This window comes from Rhinatrema bivittatum, chromosome 4, assembly GCF_901001135.1.
Source record: "Rhinatrema bivittatum chromosome 4, aRhiBiv1.1, whole genome shotgun sequence".
NCBI classification, from domain to species: Eukaryota; Metazoa; Chordata; class Amphibia; order Gymnophiona; family Rhinatrematidae; genus Rhinatrema; species Rhinatrema bivittatum.
In genome coordinates, this window is record NC_042618.1 from 463,935,200 (window position 1) to 463,953,847 (window position 18,648).

Here is an 18,648-nt window from a genome sequence, read left to right on the forward strand (position 1 = left end):
CTTGCTTCCAGCTCTGGTTCCTGCTTGTTCCAGCCATGCCTTGCTCCTGTCCTGTTCCTGCCTTGCCTGACCCTGCCTGTTCCAGCCTCCGCTCCGTGGTTCCACTCCAGCTTTTCCAGCATCCTGCCTTGTCTTCAGCCAGCCGACCTTCGGACTTCTTCTCGATTCTCCTTGTCTTCAGCCAGCCTCGACCCTCGGACTTCTCGATTCTCCTTGTCTTCAGCCAGCCTCGACCCTCGGACTTCTCGATTCTCCTTGTCTTCAGCCAGCCTCGACCATCGGACTTCCTCTCAACTCTCCTGATCATCCGCCTTCCTCAACTGCCGGATCTCCTAAGTCCCAGCGACCCGGACCCCTACGGGCTCCTCCTGGGGGGGTCTCGGGTTTCCAGGGCAAAGACTTCGTGACCCGCTCCAGCCTTGCTCTGCCTCCCGGCTCCTTTACCATCGACTGGAGTCCGTCTCCAGTCAGCCGGCCCAAGGGTCCACTAACAGACTCTCTTCATAACAGTTTGCAAAGGCCATGGACCCGGCGGACTCGTCCAGCGTGCAGGCCATTCCCGGAATGGCCCAGAGAATCCAGCAGCAGCAACAGCAATGCTTGGAGGTGCTGGCTGCTACAGTTGATAGTCTGGCAAACCGCTTGGACGCTACTCCTCCGGAGGTGGTACAACCCCCACCTCCGCCAGCATCACAGCCTCCCGTGCAGACCCAACTTCCGGCTCCTACTCGTTGCTCCAGGGACGCCAAGACATGTAGAGCTTTCCTGAACCAATGTTTCATCCGGCTCTCGTTGCTGCCGGGACAGTTTCCTTCAGATGCCGTCAAAGTGGCTTATATTTTGTCCCTGCTCGATGGGAAGGCCATGCTTTGGGCCTCACCCATGTGGGAACACCAGGACCCCATGCTGCACAACCTACAAAATTTTGTGGCGCATTTCAAACAAACGTTACTACCCCAAACCAAACGTTACTACCCCAAACCAAATAAGCCTGATACTTCACCTTCAATGCATATACAGCATAGTTCTCTGCTTCAACGACAGGGGAGAAGAAAAAAGGGTTCGCACTCACAAAGCGGGGAGTAGCTGGCTTGTTACGGCGGTTACTACCCCAACCAAATGTGTCTGATACTTCACTTTCGATGCATATCCAGCATGGCTCTCTGCTTCAACGGCATGGGAGAAGACTGATACATCACGCATTTCCAGCATAGCTCCCTGCTTCAACAGCAGGGGAGAAGAAAAACAACCAATAAGGACTGTATAACATAGTCTGGGTAAAACAAATAAGCATGGGTGTAGCTTGCTTATTGCGGCGGTTACTACCCCTACTACCCCTAACTAATCAAGCTAGATATTTCAATGGTGGGGGAGGAAGGTAAATAGCACCAAGAGCTAAGAGAAACAGATAAGTATGAGAGAAAAAATGTGTGAAGCTTGCTGGGCAGACTGGATGGGCCGTTTGGTCTTCTTCTGCCGTCATTTCTATGTTTCTATGACTACTGCCACCACGGAGATTCTGCAGTTAAAGCAAGGGCCCCGTTCCCTGGCGGATTACGCTATAGAATTCCGCACCCTGGCTATGGAGCTAGGATGGCAGGATGATTGCTTGCGAGGCATTTTCCTGTAGGGTCTCGCAGGCCGCATAAAAGACGAATTAATGACCCGAGACATCCCCTCTACCTTGAACGAGGTAATAGATTTAGCAGGGAAGATCGACCGACGTCTGCAGCAACGGGCCAAGGAAGGCCGAGTCCTTCGTCGGCCAGTTCCCCTGGCACCCACCTTCTCTAGACCTCTAACCTCTTCTCACAAAACACCATCTTCTTCCAGCCACACCTCTTCTGAAGAGCCCATGCAGATCGGGCGGACGCCTTTGACCGAAGAGGAGAGAAGGCGACGTCGCACTCAGGGACTCTGTCTATACTGTGGTACCAAGGGCCACTTCCTGGCTCAATGCCCCGAGAGACCGGGAAACGGCCGGGTCTAGGGAGGAAGGAGGAGATCCCCCCAGGCTGTATTAATGCTGCTCCTCAATGTACGGTGCCTGTTACGCTGGAATACCCCGGAGGGTCCTTCCAGACCCTAGCCTTTATTGATTCTGGAGCCGGAGGGAACTTTATTCTGAAAGAACTGGTGCACCAGCTTGGACTCCCTACGAGGTCCCGAGAACCTCCACTACGAGTTACCTCCATCCAGGGAACCCCCCTACCCGGCTACATTTCCGAAATCACGAGTCTACTCACTCTACGAACTGGGACGCTCCACACTGAAACAATATCATTCCTGCTACTCGAAAAGTCAGTGCATCCAGTGGTCTTGGGACTCCCCTGGCTGCAGCAGCACGCCCCTGTGATTCATTGGGATACGCTTCAAATCGCTCAGTGGAGTTCTTACTGCTTCCAGAACTGCCTGGATTCCCTTCCGCGGCCTGAAGTTCTCTTCTGTCACGCAGCTCTCGAGCTCCCCCTACCATACCAAGATTTCTCTGACGTGTTTTCAAAACAGAAGGCAGAACTCCTTCCGTGCCATCGACCCTTCGACTGTGCCATTGATCTGCTCCCTGGCTCCACTCCTCCGCGGGGTCGAGTCTATCCTCTTTCGCTACCTGAAACCCGGGCGATGTCAGAATACATTACAGAAAACCTCGCTAAAGGCTTCATTCGCCCTTCACATTCTCCTGCTGGGGCAGGCTTCTTTTTTGTAGCCAAAAAGGACGGCTCTCTCAGGCCATGCATATACTACCGAGGGTTGAACACCATCACGAAAAAGGATCGGTTTTCACTGCCTCTGATCCCGGAACTGCTCGATAGACTACAAGGAGCCAAAATCTTCACAAAACTAGATCTACGTGGAGCCTACAACCTGGTCCGTATTCGTCCGGGAGATGAGTGGAAGACAGCGTTCAACACTCGGGACGGACATTACGAGTATTTGGTAATGCCTTTTGGGTTGTGTAATGCTCCAGCTGTCTTCCAGAATCTCATGAATGAGGTACTCCGGGAGATGCTTCATTCTTTTGTTATAGTATACCTCGATGTCTTGATTTATTCTCAAGATCTCTCCACACACCGCCAACACGTCAAACGCGTGTTACAAGCCCTTAGAGACAATCATTTATACGCCAAGCTAGAGAAGTGTCAGTTTGAGTGTGAGTCACTTCCCTTCTTGGGATACATCGTCTCTTCTTCTGGCTTTCAGATGGACCCCGAAAAGGTCGCTATCATCACCAATTGGCCTCGTCCTTCAGGCTTGAAGGCTCTACAGCGATTCCTCGGCTTCGCCAACTTTTACAGGCAGTTCATACCTCACTACTCCCGGAGGGTAGCTCCTCTCACCGCACTTACCCGCAAGGGAGTCAATGCCCACGATTGGCCCACCACCGCTTGTTTAGCCTTCGAAGGATTAAAGCAAGCATTCTTGGAGGCATCTTGCCTACGTCATCCGGACCCACGGCGCCCGTTCATTGTGGAGGTCGATGCTTCTAATCTAGCGGTTGGAGCCGTCCTCAGCCAGCATGATACTTCGGGCAAGTTAATGCCATGCTCCTACTTTTCCAAAAGATTCTCGCCTGCCGAATGCAATTACGGCATCGGAGACAAGGAACTGTTAGCCATCAAGCTAGCCTTCGAGGAATGGAGGCAGTGGCTAGAGGGAGCTAACCATCCGGTGACCGTATATACGGACCATAAGAATTTACAGTATTTAGCTCAAGCCCAACGACTGAATCCTCGGCAAGCGAGATGGTCACTCTTCTTCAGTCATTTTGATTTCATTCTCAAGTATCGACCCGCGGAGAAAAATGTTCGAGCGGATGCCCTGTCTCGCACCACCCAGCCTGAAGAAGAGGATGCTCCGCAACCTATCCTGGATCCTGCATGTATCCAACTAGCGACCACCCCGCTCAACTCCACGAATAAAACCACTGTACCTAAAAGACTCCGAAAGAAAGTTTTGTCTTGGGGACATGACTCGTTGTCCGGAGGGCACGCAGGAAGACAAAGAACACTGGATCTCATAAACCGCTTTTACTGGTGGCCTGGACTTCGACGAGACGTCTCGCTCTACGTTAACTCCTGCCCCACCTGCGCTCTGCAAAAACCACCGAGTGGTCCTCACAGGGGCTTACTGCAACCTTTGCCCGTTCCCACGGAACCCTGGACACATATAGCCACTGATTTTGTGGTGGAACTCCCACCTTCTCAAGGCAAGACTGTGGTATGGGTCACGGTGGACCGTTTCTCTAAAATGGCCCACTTCGTGCCCTTAGCCAAACTACCCTCCGCTACTGAGCTAGCTTCTTTGTTCACTCACCATGTGTTCCGCATCCATGGCCTGCCTCAGGACATTGTGTCTGACAGAGGTCCGCAGTTCACGGCCAGGTACTGGAGGGCCTTATGCAAGAAATTTAAGATCCAGTTAAGCTTCTCCACCGCATTTCACCCGCAGAGCAACGGTCAAACTGAACGCATGAATCGCTCTTTAAAATTGTTCTTACGAGCGTTTATCAATCACAAACAAGACAATTGGGTGGACCTTCTACCTTGGGCGGAGTTTGCTTACAATAATAAAGTACATGCGGCAACAGGGAAGTCACCCTTCCAAATTGTGTATGGCAAACAACTTAAACCACCCTTGCCATTGCCCGTACCCATCGCTTCACCTGCCGCCCAGTTAACCGCTGACCAATTAGGTAAGCTTTGGATTTCCACTCAACGCCGGCTATTTTGATCGACATCGGAAACCCGCACTCTCTTTTCTCCCAGGGGACCGAGTGTGGCTTAGTACCAAAAATATCCATCTGAGACAACCCTCCAAGAAGCTGGCACCCAAGTTCTGCGGTCCCTTTCGTGTAGCGGAGAGAGTAGGCCTGGTCTCCTATCGTCTATGGCTCCCTACTACTCTACGCATCCATGATGTCTTTCACGTCTCCTTGTTGAAACCAGTGATTCTCTCCAGGTTTCATCCTAAACCACTCGATGCCAGCTCCGCTCCCACAGCTGAAGACACCACGTTTCAGGTACTAGAGGTCCTAGATACTTGATTTGTCAACAGGCGTTGGGAATATTTGCTTGCATGGGAAGATGTGGGGACGAAGACAATACTTGGGAGCCTGCCCGCAACATCTTGGACAAACCCCTCCTGCGGCAGTTCCACTTGGACCACCCAGACAGGCCTGGTCCTTTGAAGAGGGGGTGTAAGGGAGGGGGTACTGTTGCGAACCCGGTCGCCAGGTTAGCGACCGGGTCCTTACCTGCTCTTCGGGTCCCCCGCTCCTGCCGCGACCCACGGTCCGTAGGGCCTACCCGACCGCATGGCAGTGGCGTCTCCCACGTGGAGACGCCGCAGAGACCCGAACCATACTCCTCCCCCTGCCAGGGAACGCACGCGCGCGCGAGGGAACCGCTCTTGTAGGTCCAGCACCCGGAAGTACTGAACCGCCCCTCTCCTGACGTCAGATGCCGGCTGGCTATTTAAACCGGCATCTGTCTCTCCTACCTTGCCTTTGCAACGAGGTCGCTCTCTTGAGTGCTTAGTTGCTGTTCCAGCTCTTGTTCCTGCTTGTTCCGGCTGTGCCTTGCTTCCAGCTCTGGTTCCTGCTTGTTCCAGCCGTGCCTTGCTTCCAGCTCTGGTTCCTGCTTGTTCCAGCCGTAAGAACATAAGAACATAAGAAAATGCCATACTGGGTCAGACCAAGGGTCCATCAAGCCCAGCATCCTGTTTCCAACAGTGGCCAATCCAGGCCATAAGAACCTGGCAAGTACCCAAAAACTAAGTCTATTCCATGTAACCATTGCTAATGGCAGTGGCTATTCTCTAAGCGAACTTGATAGCAGGTAATGGACTTCTCCTCCAAGAACTTATCCAATCCTTTTTTAAACACAGCTATACTAACTGCACTAACCACATTCGCTGGCAACAAATTCCAGAGTTTAATTGTGCGTTGAGTAAAAAAGAACTTTCTCCGATTAGTTTTAAATGTGCCCCATGCTAACTTCATGGAGTGCCCCCTAGTCTTTCTACTATCCGAAAGAGTAAATAACCGATTCACATCTACCCGTTCTAGACCTCTCATGATTTTAAACACCTCTATCATATCCCCCCTCAGTCGTCTCTTCTCCAAGCTGAAAAGTCCTAACCTCTTTAGTCTTTCCTCATAGGGGAGTTGTTCCATTCCCCTTATCATTTTGGTAGCCCTTCTCTGTACCTTCTCCATCGCAATTGCTCCTGTCCTGTTCCTGCCTTGCCTGACCATGCCTGTTCCAGCCTCCGCTCTGTGGTTCCGCTCCAGCTTTTCCAGCATCCTGCCTTGTCTTCAGCCAGCCTCGACCCTCGGACTTCTTCTTGATTCTCCTTGTCTTCAGCCAGCCTCGACCCTCGGACTTCCTCTCAACTCTCCTGATCATCCGCCTTCCTCAACTGCCGGATCTCCTAAGTCCCAGCGACCCGGACCCCTACGGGCTCCTCCTGGGGGGGTCTCGGGTTTCCAGGGCGAAGACTTCGTGACCTGCTCCAGCCTTGCTCCGCCTCCCGGCTCCTTTACCATCGACTGGAGTCCGTCTCCAGTCAGCCGGCCCAAGGGTCCACTAACAGACTCTCTTCATAACATATATAGAATTTCTGTCTTATTAAGTACCTTCTAAATAAATACCTACCTAATACATATTTGTACATGAGCCTTCCTTGTTTCACTTTCGTTCCCGTTAATTGGTTTCAGTTATAACCTGTTACAACCTGTTACAACCTGTTCCATGACCTGTTATATGCATAAATTTGTGTTATACGACATGTTCTATGTATAATTGTTCGTTCCAATGTAAACCGGGGTGAAGGCTTTCGCTAAACCTCGGTATATAAAAAGCTCCAAATAAATAAATAAATAAATAAATAATGATTAAGCGATATTTGCGTTAGTAATTGTTGTATTGTGTTAAGGTAAGAATTACAGAGGTTTAGTGTATTAGTAAGATCAGAGTTTATAGGTAAAAGAATCTGAACATCATCTGCATAAATGAAATAATTTAAGTTAAGATGTGAAAGTAATTTACATAATGGAAGCAGGTAGATATTGAAAAGAGTTGAGGATAAAGAGGATCCTTGAGGAACACCATGGGTGAGGGGAATTTGACTGGATTCATTGTAATTGGTTTTGATAATGTAAGATTTATTGTGTAGTTTTGAGGGGAACCAGTTAAAGGTGGTATCATATAGACCAATTTCATTCAGTCTTTTTAAAAGAATGGAATTATTTACAGTATCAAAAGCAGCTGATATATCGAGGAAGATTAGAATGAATTTTTGGCCAATATCTAATCCTTTAATGATGGTATCTGATAATGATATTAATAAAGTTTCAGTGCTGAGTGTATTTCTAAAACCATGTTGATTTGGGAATAATATTTTATGTTTTTCTAAATGCTCCTGAAGTTGTTGGTTGACAAATTTTTCGAGTATTTTTGCAATGTATGAGAAGGGAGACCTGTGTAGGAAAAAATTATTTGTGAAGTAAAACTTCAAGTGTTTCTGTGTGAAAAAGTTGTGAGAAATCTCTCACAGAACTCCTGAAAGCGATGCTAACTGCAGCACGGAAAAAAGAAGATTGAAGGGAGACCCCTGTGGGCATGCTGGGCATGCTCGGTGCACTCAGTGGGCCAGTGTCAGTCAAAGCTTTATAGAAACTTTGACAGAAAAGTTTTCCGTGATAGGGCTCCATCCAGTGACGTCACCCATACGTGAGGACTACCATCCTGCTTGTCCTGGGAGAAGAGGACTGCTCTTCAAGGAAAATCAAAATCTGCCAATTTCTCAAGTTGTCCTCTATCATTTATAAAAGCTTCCCCTGCAAGTATCTTTGGCATCAGCTGCATTTATAATCTGTCTATGGAAGTGGAGGAGCGTCAATGATCAGTTGGACTCCTCCGCTGTCTCCAAGCTTTGCCTCCTTGAACCTTACCACGAACGTTGAAGAGGCTCGTCTGATTTGAGCCTGAGGGATTTTACATCTACAAAGCTCCTTCAAGGAACAAATTCACTGCAGTATAGGAGCCTGTGTTAACATGTGAATCATACCTAAAGTGCAATTCCCTCCTTGACCTTATAAAAGGGACTATTTTCACCTATTACTGGCTTTGCAAAGTTCTAGGGTTGGTAACTGAGTTTCATTCCACCTGTCAACCTCAAGTTCGTATACCATCTATCATCAAGAGGTATAAAAATGTGTCTCCAAGATCAGCTTTCCACTGTTTGAGTAACGTTTATTGGGCTTCTTAGTTCTACCTGGTGCTCCTCCTACCAATGCCTACCTAAGAACAAGTGATAATCTACAAGTCTGCCTACGCACCCTCCTGGTATACCACCCTTGCATCTAAGAATCCAGCAATGATGCCCTAATCTCTATCTTCGCCATTGCTAACAGCAGGAAGATGTGGCTTATGTGTTCCTCACTTCCGTCTCGACTAAACAAGAACTAAAAACCAGACTAATACTAAAAGATGCTCCACTACATCTGTGCCTTCAGTTCAATCTGGGTCATGCCTTCTTCTGAGTTTCATTGTGTCTGTGTCTTGTCCTCAGTATGTTTCTTCGCCTCATCGCTTCAGCTCCTTCCAAGCATTTGGAAATCTTGTATTTGGACCCCCAAGTTCCCCAGCTGGTATAAACATATGCCTTCTTGTCTTCAGCCATACAGAAGAGGCTGAATAGGGGGCTTTGAGGAGGGGGTGCTGTTACGATGCTGCTCGCGGAGCCCATTCCATGAGCAGCCTCTCACTCACCTTGGTTTGCACCGCTGCCTTCTCACGGCCTAGGCCGCCCCAGGCTGCCGCTGCCACTCCCATGTGGCCTGATGCCACTGTAAGCAGGAGGGGCAGCTGCCGTTCCTCACGGCCCTAGTGCCACCGTTGGTCTTTTCTTTGTGGCCCTGATGCCGCCGCCGCTGTCCTCTTTCATGCGGTAGGAACACTGCTGACACTTGCTCCTGCCTCCTGGCGCGTGCATCTCCACGATATTTAAAGGGCCAGTGGCGGGAAAAGCCCCGCAGCCCCTACGATGACATCATCAGCCTGCTCCTTCACCAGCCCTATACAAGGGCTCTCCTTCCATTTCCGCGGGGCCTTCAAATCGGAATTCACAATGATCTGTGGTCTTCCTTCCGGTCAAGGTCCTCCGTGGTCTTCTTGTGTCTTGATGGCTTCTTAGATGTTACTGCTCCTGTTCTTTGTTGGAGCTCCTTTATTGTTTCTTTGGTGTCTGGATGTTCCTTGTCCTGAAGCGCCAATGTTCCGTGTTCCAGTCCTGGTCCTGATGTCGTCTCCGGCTCTTCGACCTGCTTCCAGGTTTCCTGCTTGTCCACCTTTCCTGGTGTGCCACCGTCGTGGTCCGTGACTAGACCATGGGAGGCTGTGTATTTATTTATTTATTTATTTAAGGGTTTCTTATATACCGAGGCACGTCAGCAGACATCACCTCGGTTCACAAAGTAACATAACTTAGCAACAAGCTTTACAATAGACGGTTCACAATGTAACATAACTTAGCAACGTGAATTATATACATATATACAATTAATAAATCTATTGTTCAAGAGTCCATTGGTCGGGAATCAGTGTGTAGGGCGCTCCATGGCAGAAGGCCTGTCTTTGTCTGCAGCACAAGTCTCTGGAAGGCTCCTTGTTTTTAATTCCGAGGTCTGTTTCTGAATCTGAGTTCCGAAGTCTTGAATCCTGAATCCTGTTCCCGGTCTTCGGAGTACCTTGTGCCTGCTTCCATCCATGCCCAAGACTCAAGCCATAACCTGCTCCACTTCAGCGTGGTCCGCGACCAGCCACAGGCGGCTGTGTAGGGTATGCCTCGGTGCAGGCCTCTCCTGAATCTTCGACATGTTTCTGGTTCTAAGTCTTCACTTTCTCTCCTTGAGATTACTAAACAGATTATATACACTCTTAAGCTTATCTGATGCAGAACTCTTGTAAAATGCATCTGGTCAGTCTCCCATCGAGGTCAACATGTGCTTAGGAATTCTGCCCAAAGGCTGAGGGGAGATTATGCTAGAGGTCTATAAAATAATGAATGGAACGGAACAAGTAAACATTAGTTGTTTACTCTTTGGAAACGTACAAAGACCAGGGGACACACAATGAAGTTACTAGGTAATAGATTTAAAATTAATAAGAGAATTTTTTTTTTACTCTGCATAATTAAACTCTGGAATTTGTTGCCAGAGGATGTGGTGAAAGCTATTAGTATAGTTGTGTTTAAAAAAGGCTTTTCACAAGTTCCTGGAGGAAAAGTGCATAAATCATTAAGGTAGAGCTGCAGAAGATCACTGCTTATTCTTGGGATAAGCAGTTTGGAATCTATCTATCCCTTGGGATCCTGCCAGGTACTTAGAGACCTGGCTTGGCCACTGTTGGAAACAGGATACTGGGCTTGATGGATCTTTGGTCTGAACCAGTATGGCAAGTCTTATGTGCTTATGTTCTTTGCAACAAGAACAATTTGAGGATATGCATACAGCAGGCCCTGCCCCAAATTCAGAGGAGACATCCAAGGTTAGTTTGTCTCAAGTCCCTCTCCTGGGGCAGAAGAGTGGGGTCTTTATGATCTGATGGGATGCAAAGATGTCCACTTGCGGACTATCTGGTTTGCTACCCAACAATGTAGAGACCATGTGTGGGGTTCCATGACCTGACTCAATCTGTCCACCAGGATATTCTTCTAGCTTGCCAGATACATGGCCTTGAAAACCATCCTTGAGAAATGGCCCAGTCCCACATCTAGAAAGCTTCCTGACACAGGAGATATGATCCTGTTCCTCCCTGCTTATTGATATAAAACATTGTGACTTGATTATCCGTCTGGACTAGAATCACTTTGCTGTACAACCAATCTGAAAGCTTTTAGAGCTTATTGAATTGCCTTTAGCTTTAGTAAACTTATTTGCTAAAGCTTTTCCTAAGTCCTCTATGTGGGCCCCATACCCCAGATTGGACACATTTATAGTCAAGATAATTTGAACTTAAAGGATATACTCTTGGCTAGAATGGAATGGTTCAGCCACCAGAACAGGAATCTTTCAGAGGATGAATGATCTGGATGCCGCCTTGAAAATTTTTAGTGTCTTGATACACATTTTTGAAAGCTTTTCTCATCTTTACTGTCACCTTTTCCTGAAGGGAGATCAAGTGACCCACGACTGGCTGAGAACAGGAAAAGAAACCTTATCAAGGCTACATCCTTCAAAATCTGATTTATGCCAGCAGAGATCACTCATGCCATCAGCCCTAATCATAAATTTTCTTAAAAACACATGTTTCACATGCCTGACCTATACTGGCCTAGAGACCTGAATCTGAATTTCTGGTGCATCAGAGCACAATCTTGCTGACAAGGCATAGCATTCAAGCAATATTTTTTTCTCCTCTATCTTCAATATCCCCCAACCAAGAAAGCATAGCCATGTAGCCCTTGGGAGCCCTTATTAACATGAGAGCTGCCAAGAGGGGCTGCCATAGTAACAGCAGTCTTCTCTCCTTCACCATTTTCATTTTTAATTCTTTATAATTCCCTTTATTTAAAATCTGTTTTTAATACAAATTCTGAATACAGTTTCCATTTTTAAATATAATTTATACTTACTTAGGTCCATAATGGCAAACATATATTATCCCAGTCTTTCCAACTTCATAGGCTTCGATTCCAGGGCACCAATGTGCAGCACAGCCAAGTTTGTAACTATCAGCCCACATTAGCTTACATAAATAAAAATATTACCAAATAGAAATGAGTACATATTTTACATCTTAAATATTATAAGATCATACTGTAACAGATCATGTCAGAACTGAAATCAAAGTTTTTCTCTGTATAATGATAACTGTTTGTTCCTTTTCAGAATAATGGAGTTTGGCAGTGCAGTTTATTATTTAGAAGATCATAATATAATTATGTGAGATTGCCAATGTTAACATTTACTGCTATTCTATAATTTTACTTCTGGGGGAGTTCTATGCAGAAAAACTAACAATAGAGCATATAGATGACAACTTTCAGACCGGTGCGTGGGCACACACTGGCACATGTGTGCCAGTGTGAGTCGATTTTATAACTTGCGCGTACACGTGTGCCCATGTTGTAAAGAAGCTTGGACATGCACGCATTTGCACCTAATTTTAAATAGCTGCGTGCCTGAGCGCACAAATCCTGCTTCTACCGCATAAGTCGGGAGTAGTATAATGGGTACACTGTCAATCAAAATTGACACCAGCCAGTGTTCACTTCCAGTCTAAGCCCCGCTCTTGCCCTGCTATCTCTGCCCACACCCCTCCCACAGAAGTGAAGGTCCATAGCCCCACTCATGCCTGCCCCAAATCACACTCTCAGCCAGCCCCAAAACCTCACCATTATCGCACCCATAACTCCGCCCATATCCCTCCCATAGAAGTAAATTAGTAGCCCTTCCCTTGTACCTCCCCCAAAACCACACCCTATATTATGTCACCAGAAATGACCTGATTCCCTTTTGATGATATCACCAGAAGTCCAACCCACCCCATCCCCAAAAAACACATGCCCTACATCAGAAATGGCCCTTTGCTTTTGATGATTACAGAATAATGGTCCTTGTGTGCTTTTTGATGAACTCACAGAAAACCCCAACTGCTACCAGGGGGAGGGGGGTTGTGTGTGTGTGTGACATAGTTGGAAACAGGACTTTCTGAACGCAGAATTAAAAGTTATTAGCTATGATGCAGCAGGAAGCTCTCTCTTATTCTGGCCATAGGGACAGGAAGAATCCCCCCCTTCTTGGCTGGCATTCAGAGTGAAATGTGAGCAAATCCTTTTGTAGTATATAAAAAAAAGATGATTAATAGCAGGGTGTGGAGTGTGGGGGTTGGGGGCTAGAAAGTCAGACATGTAAAAGTGAACAAAATAAGGCTTGAGTTTTTTTTTTTTTAATACAAACAACTGAGTTTACAACCATACACAAGCAACTATTAAATAAAATTTATTATGACCAGTGTGCAATAGGAAGTTTTGGTGTGGTAAATCCTCTTTTTCAAGCTGTTGAAACAAAATTTAATGAAACAGTGACCAGAAAACAAGTAACTGAATGGCTTACAGATCAGGATGCTTATGTGTTATGTGTTAGAACACATTTTGAAAGAAACAAACCATCGTATCAGAAGTGGATGCACAATGGCAGGCTGATTTGTTCGACATATCCATTTTGTCCGGTTATAACACTGGTTACATTAAGATGCTTATTCTTTACATAGACCTGCTAGGACACAGAAAGTTGGGTTGCTATGGTGACTGCATGCGATGTAGTTCACATAGGCATGCACAGACTTGTAAAACTGGATGTAGAAATATACACCTGATAATTAACACTTGATAGCGGTCATGTGAGAACATAATTCCCAGATACAAAGACAGCAGCAGCTCACAAAAAAAAAAAATCTAGAATCATGTTTCTTAATAAATGTGAATACAAAATAATTTCTTAAATCAGGAAATTCAAGTGTCCCAAGACAATCATGACTCCTTTAGGAACAGAATTTTTTTTTTTTTTTAAAGATTTATCTTTTAGCTAAACACCATGTCTTGTCAAAAAAAAAAAAGATTTTAAACTTAGTTTATGTGCAGTCAGCCTTGAAAAGAAGTCTTGTTTGAAAACTAAATAACTGTGGTCTTAAACAGAGACAACAGCTCCACAGAAACACTACATCTCTGACACATGGCATTTCGCCAAACTTGGCTGCTTCACGGAGATTCATTCACCACAGAGAAATATAACTTCTTATATTTGTGACTGAACCATTTATCCAACTCCTGAAAAAATGGCCATGCTTCTAGATTTTATTTTGGAGGGGTTTTTTTATGACTTGTGATTTTGCCCTTTACCAGCTCACAAGGCAGGATGCCTGAGAACTGGATTCTGAAGTCTTTTTTCTTCCATATTAAAATTTAGATTCTATAAATGTCACTTTTTAAAAATTTTCTTTTGAGTGCCTGGTATATATACACCATTAATCTTTTGATTTTTGTGAATTTCAAATAAAATTAATGTGAGATAAGGGCATTTTTTCTTTTGATGCTTATAATATCCAGTGATGTCTTACTTTTGTTGTGTTATAGATAACCCAAGTAAAAAACATCACGATCATCTCTCCTGTGGAATGTCTTCAACATATAGGAAACATTAAGGACAGTTTGTACCAAGTAGTGCCTGGAAGTGTTTTAAATCTTATTTTATTGGCATATAAAAGAGGTGTGTTAAGTCTAAATAATGACTATTGCGTGTCCCGCCTGCGGCAGGCCCGCAACCAGGCCTACTCACCTCCGGCGCACGGCTCCCGCACCCGGCCCGTTCTCACTGATGGCGGTAGGTAGCCGTCTGTGCTCCCGCATCCCAGTTGCCTCCTCGGACGCTCCTGGCTCCTCTGTGGCCTCTCTGGCTCCCGGAGGTTTTCAACACATATGCAGTGGGGAGACGCCGCCGTCCAGCGTCCTGCCTCTTCCTAGGCGCACGCAGCTTGTCGGCCTTTACAAGGGGCTGCAGCGGGAAACTAACCCACGGTCCCAGATAATGACATCATCGGGCCCTGCTACTTAAGGCAGGGCCCACCACTCATTCCTTGCCAACAGGTCTCCACACTGGGTCATGTGCTTTGTTGCTCGTCCTTGTTCCTGACTTCGTTCCTGGTCCCTACCTAGCTTTTGCCTTGGACTTATTACTGGCTTTGACCCTTGCTTCATTGGACCATGCTCAGAACGGATTACTGGCTTTGACACTTGCTTCGCTGGACCACGCTCAGGACTGATTACTGGCTTTGACCCTTGCTTCGTTGGACCAGGCTCAGGACTGATTACTGACTTTGACCCTTGCTTCATCGGACCACGCTCAGGACTGATTATTGGCTTTGACCCTTGCTTCGTTGGACCATGCTCAGGACTGATTACTGGCTTTGACCCATGTTTCACTGGACTACGCTCTGGAGTGATTACTAACCTTGACCCTTGCTCTGCTGTTCCTTGCCTAGTTCTGCTGCCTGCCTTGACTCCAGCCTGTTCCTGACCACGCCTCTGGTATCTCCTTGGACTTATTAGGCTCCGGCCTTCTGCTGCCCATTCGCCACCTAACCTTGTTCCTGACCCGTCTTTGCCGCCCGGGATTCTGGATCCCTGCCTCGTCTGGACCTGCCTCGGTCCCTCCGATACCTCTGCTGGTCCCTGGCTACTTGCTACATCTTCCACTAGGAGTCGCCTGACGGAGGCCCACCTAAGACCAGCTGGCCCTGGCACCCAAGGGCTCAACCTGCGGGGAACGAGGACTGGTATTGACGAAGCTCGTCGGCCTCCATCTCCCGGTCTGCTCTGCCTCCTGACGATGGGGACCTGTGGGGCTTGCCCTACGGGTTGCATCAACCCCACCTCGGGCCAAGGGTCCACCACTAGCGCAACAATGACGATTTGAATCTGGTCATTTACCTTATATATAGTATGAAAAGTGCTCTAAATCCTGTGGAAAAAACAAACAGTATGCTTAGGCCTATAGCTGAGATTTTAATGATGAAATAAATAAATGCCATCTCTGGGAGAAAGCGCCAGTCATTTTTTAAAAACTGTATAATAATAAAACTGATGTGAGTTATCAATTTTTTTTGTCTATTTTCAGAACTATGTATTGAAAGTGAAATACTGTGTGAAAAGGAAAAAAGTGTACATTGCTGTTTATTTTATACATATAGCAAAATGTATTCATTAATAAAAAACATGCAAAAAGCAATTAATAAATATATACTATATATTTATATCTCAGTTAAAGGCAATGGGAGACCAAAATGGAGGAAGAGAAAGGGCATCCTCACACAAACATATATAGCAATCTACTCGAGAACCAACTTCCGTATAAGGGGTTGGTGTAGGCATTACAGCTGTTCATCACATGACAGAAGGATCAGCCAGTTTTTGTGTTGCAATACACAATACATTTTTGAAGACTGCTGTGGGTTACGCCCCTATGGGGAATAAAGTTATATCCAGTGACCAGAATGGTTCACAGATTGTAAGGTCTGAAGAGGCTGAAACATAACTGGATTCTTCAAACAACGAGAGGTAAAAGGCAAAGCTTATAAATGTTATGTAGCTGAAGGAGAATGTGGACCCCTTGCCCAAGGGGGAATTGGCAGTACCTGTGAGGGCGAACCCCCACAGGTCCCCACCGTCTGGAGGCGAGGCTGAACTGAGGCAAGGGCCAGCTAGAGCTTCATCAATACCAACCCCGTTCCCCGCGGATTGAGCCTTTGGGTGCGTGGGGCCGGCTGAGCTTAGATGGGCCCTTGTGAAGACAATGGAATAGTCGAGGTTCAGTCTGAAGTCGGAAGCCAGAGGATCACTGATAGCCAGTCCAGAGTCCAAAACCAGAAAGTCGCCAATAGCCAGTCCAAGGTCAGAAGCCAGAAGATTCGTCCGAAGGAATTGGAGGATGGGAACCGGAGTAGGAGCAGGATTCGGAAGGCTTGAAGGAACTCAGAAGGCAGGAATAGGACTCAGAATGCAGAAGCAGGACTCTGAGGGCAGGAGCAGGAACCACGTAGCACAGAAGACTTCACCGAAGCGAGCAGACTCGTTGCCAAGTCAAAGGACTTGAAGAGGAGGATCCAATATATACTCCTGGGGTCCTGATGGCATCTCAGAGGCTGGCCTGCTCTAATTGATGCTTGGCCCTTTAAGAGTGGACAGGAGGCGCGGCTGCATGCCTAGGGAAGTCCCATCCTGGAAGGGCTGCCTGCGGAGGCATCCAGCAGCAATGAGCCGCGAAGAAGGAGTCGGGGACTGCCGTGGGACGCAGCTTCCTTAGCGGCAGCAGCCGCAGGAGAGCCTGAGGCTTGCGGGGCATGACAAGGCCGTCTCCCAGCCGAACTCTCGACGCCCGCGGAAGAGGTAAGGGGAGCCAGCCGCGGCCGGCATACCTATCAGTAACCCCCCCTTTTATGGCGCCTCCCTGGAGGTTTCGGTTTGGAAGGGTGAGCTGCATGAAACTGAGCGAGCAGGTCCTTGTCCAAGATACTGGAGATGGGCTCCCAGCTATTTTCCTCGAGTCCGAAACCCTCCCAGGAGAGAAGGTATTCCCAGCGTTACCCACGTTTCCAGATGTCAAGGACATCATGGACCTGGTACGTGAGGTCATCGTTGGAAGAGATGGGCTGAGGTTCTGGCGGCTTGCAAGAAGGCCAGGACAATATCAACGGCTTGAGGAGTGATACGTGGAAAGAATTATGAATTTTGAGGGCTGGAGTTAATCGAAGCTGATAGGAGACCAAGCCCAGGTGGCATAGCACAACAAAAAGTCCAATGTAGTAGGGCGCCAGGCGCATGGAAGGGAGCTTCAGACAGATGAACCGCATGCTAAGCCACACTTTCTCGCCTGGCTTAAATTGTGGGCTAGGTCTACAGTGGGCATCAGCAAACCTTTTAGCGGTCTGACCTGCCTTGCCCAAAAGTTGTCAAGAAAAAAATCTAGAGTTGATGAAGTTCCTTTGCCGTCAACTGAGCTGTGGGTAAGGGAACCGTGATGGATAGAGGGAGAGGCGGGAGCGGCTGTTTGCAGTAAACCAACTGGAATGGAGTTGATCTGGTTGCAGAGGACGGGTGAGAGTTGAAGGCGAACTCTACCCAAGGAAACAGTTCGGCCCAGTCGTCTTACTTGATGTAAACATAAGATCTTAGGAATTGTTTGAGAGTTTGATTTGTTCTCTTGGCCAGTCCATTGGTCTGGGGGTGATAGGTAGTGGAGAACTGGAGAACATAAGAACATAAGAAAATGCCATACTGGGTCAGACCAAGGATCCATCAAGCCCATCATCCTTTTTCCAACAGTGGCCAATCCAGGCCATAAGAACCTGGCAAATACCCAAAAACTATGTCTATTCCATGTTACCATTGCTAATGGCAGTGGCTATTCTCTAACAGGCCGATACAGTAAAGTGCGGATGCGGTTACCCTGCTTCTAACCCACTTTCTACTCACAATTTGGCCGCGTTAGTCCAACCCGCGATTCACTATCCCTTTTAACCCATCCTTACCGCTTCTTTAAATCAACGGGTAACCCTTTCCGCCCGCGGCATGTATATGAGATGTAAACGATCGGATTAGCTATTCCCCCCATTCAGTAACGTGCGCCCCGACTATCGCCTTTTAAACCTGCAGTTTAGCCGCGCGTTTAACCTGCTAATTACCGCCTACCCCTACCCCTGCATTAGAGGCAGGGGTAAGGGTAGACGGCAAACTTTCCCCCAGTCCCCGCTCACCTGCCCTGGCCGCGTCCATGAGTGCCGGTCTCCGGGGCAGCCCCTGTTCTCTCTCCCCTCCTCCCGAAGCAACTTTAACCAAAAGAAAACCTAAAAACCTAAAATCCCCCCCTCCCGAAACGACTCGACATGTAAAGTATTGTGAATAAGTGTAACCAAAGTTAACTTACTTTTTCTTTCTTTCAGCCCTCTCTGCCCTCCTCCAGAGGCTCGCGCCGCGGCTCCCCTGCCTTCCGGGGGCAGCCGGCGGCGAAAGCAGCTTCCAGCGGCCCCCGCCGGCGAAGACTGACGAATGCACGCCCGTAGTGCACGGGTGCTCAAGCCAGCGAAAGCA

General features: G+C 47.5%; 1 protein-coding gene across 3 annotated transcripts in view; it reads right to left on the minus strand.

Moving 5' to 3' along the window:
• LOC115089153 (GLIPR1-like protein 1) overlaps positions 1 to 18,648 on the minus strand; it is a 229,005-nt gene that overhangs the window by 119,198 nt on the left and 91,159 nt on the right. For 2 of the 3 annotated variants that reach the window (XR_003856018.1, XM_029597154.1), the window contains exon 3: positions 11,638 to 11,750. Coding sequence is in view for 1 of the 3 variants with exons in the window: in XM_029597154.1 (XP_029453014.1) it covers positions 11,638 to 11,750 (113 nt within the window). In the remaining 2 variants the exon portion in view is untranslated. Of the gene's footprint in view, positions 1 to 11,162; positions 11,199 to 11,637; positions 11,751 to 18,648 lie in introns of all 3 variants that reach the window. The other variant, XR_003856019.1, reaches the window with a different exon arrangement.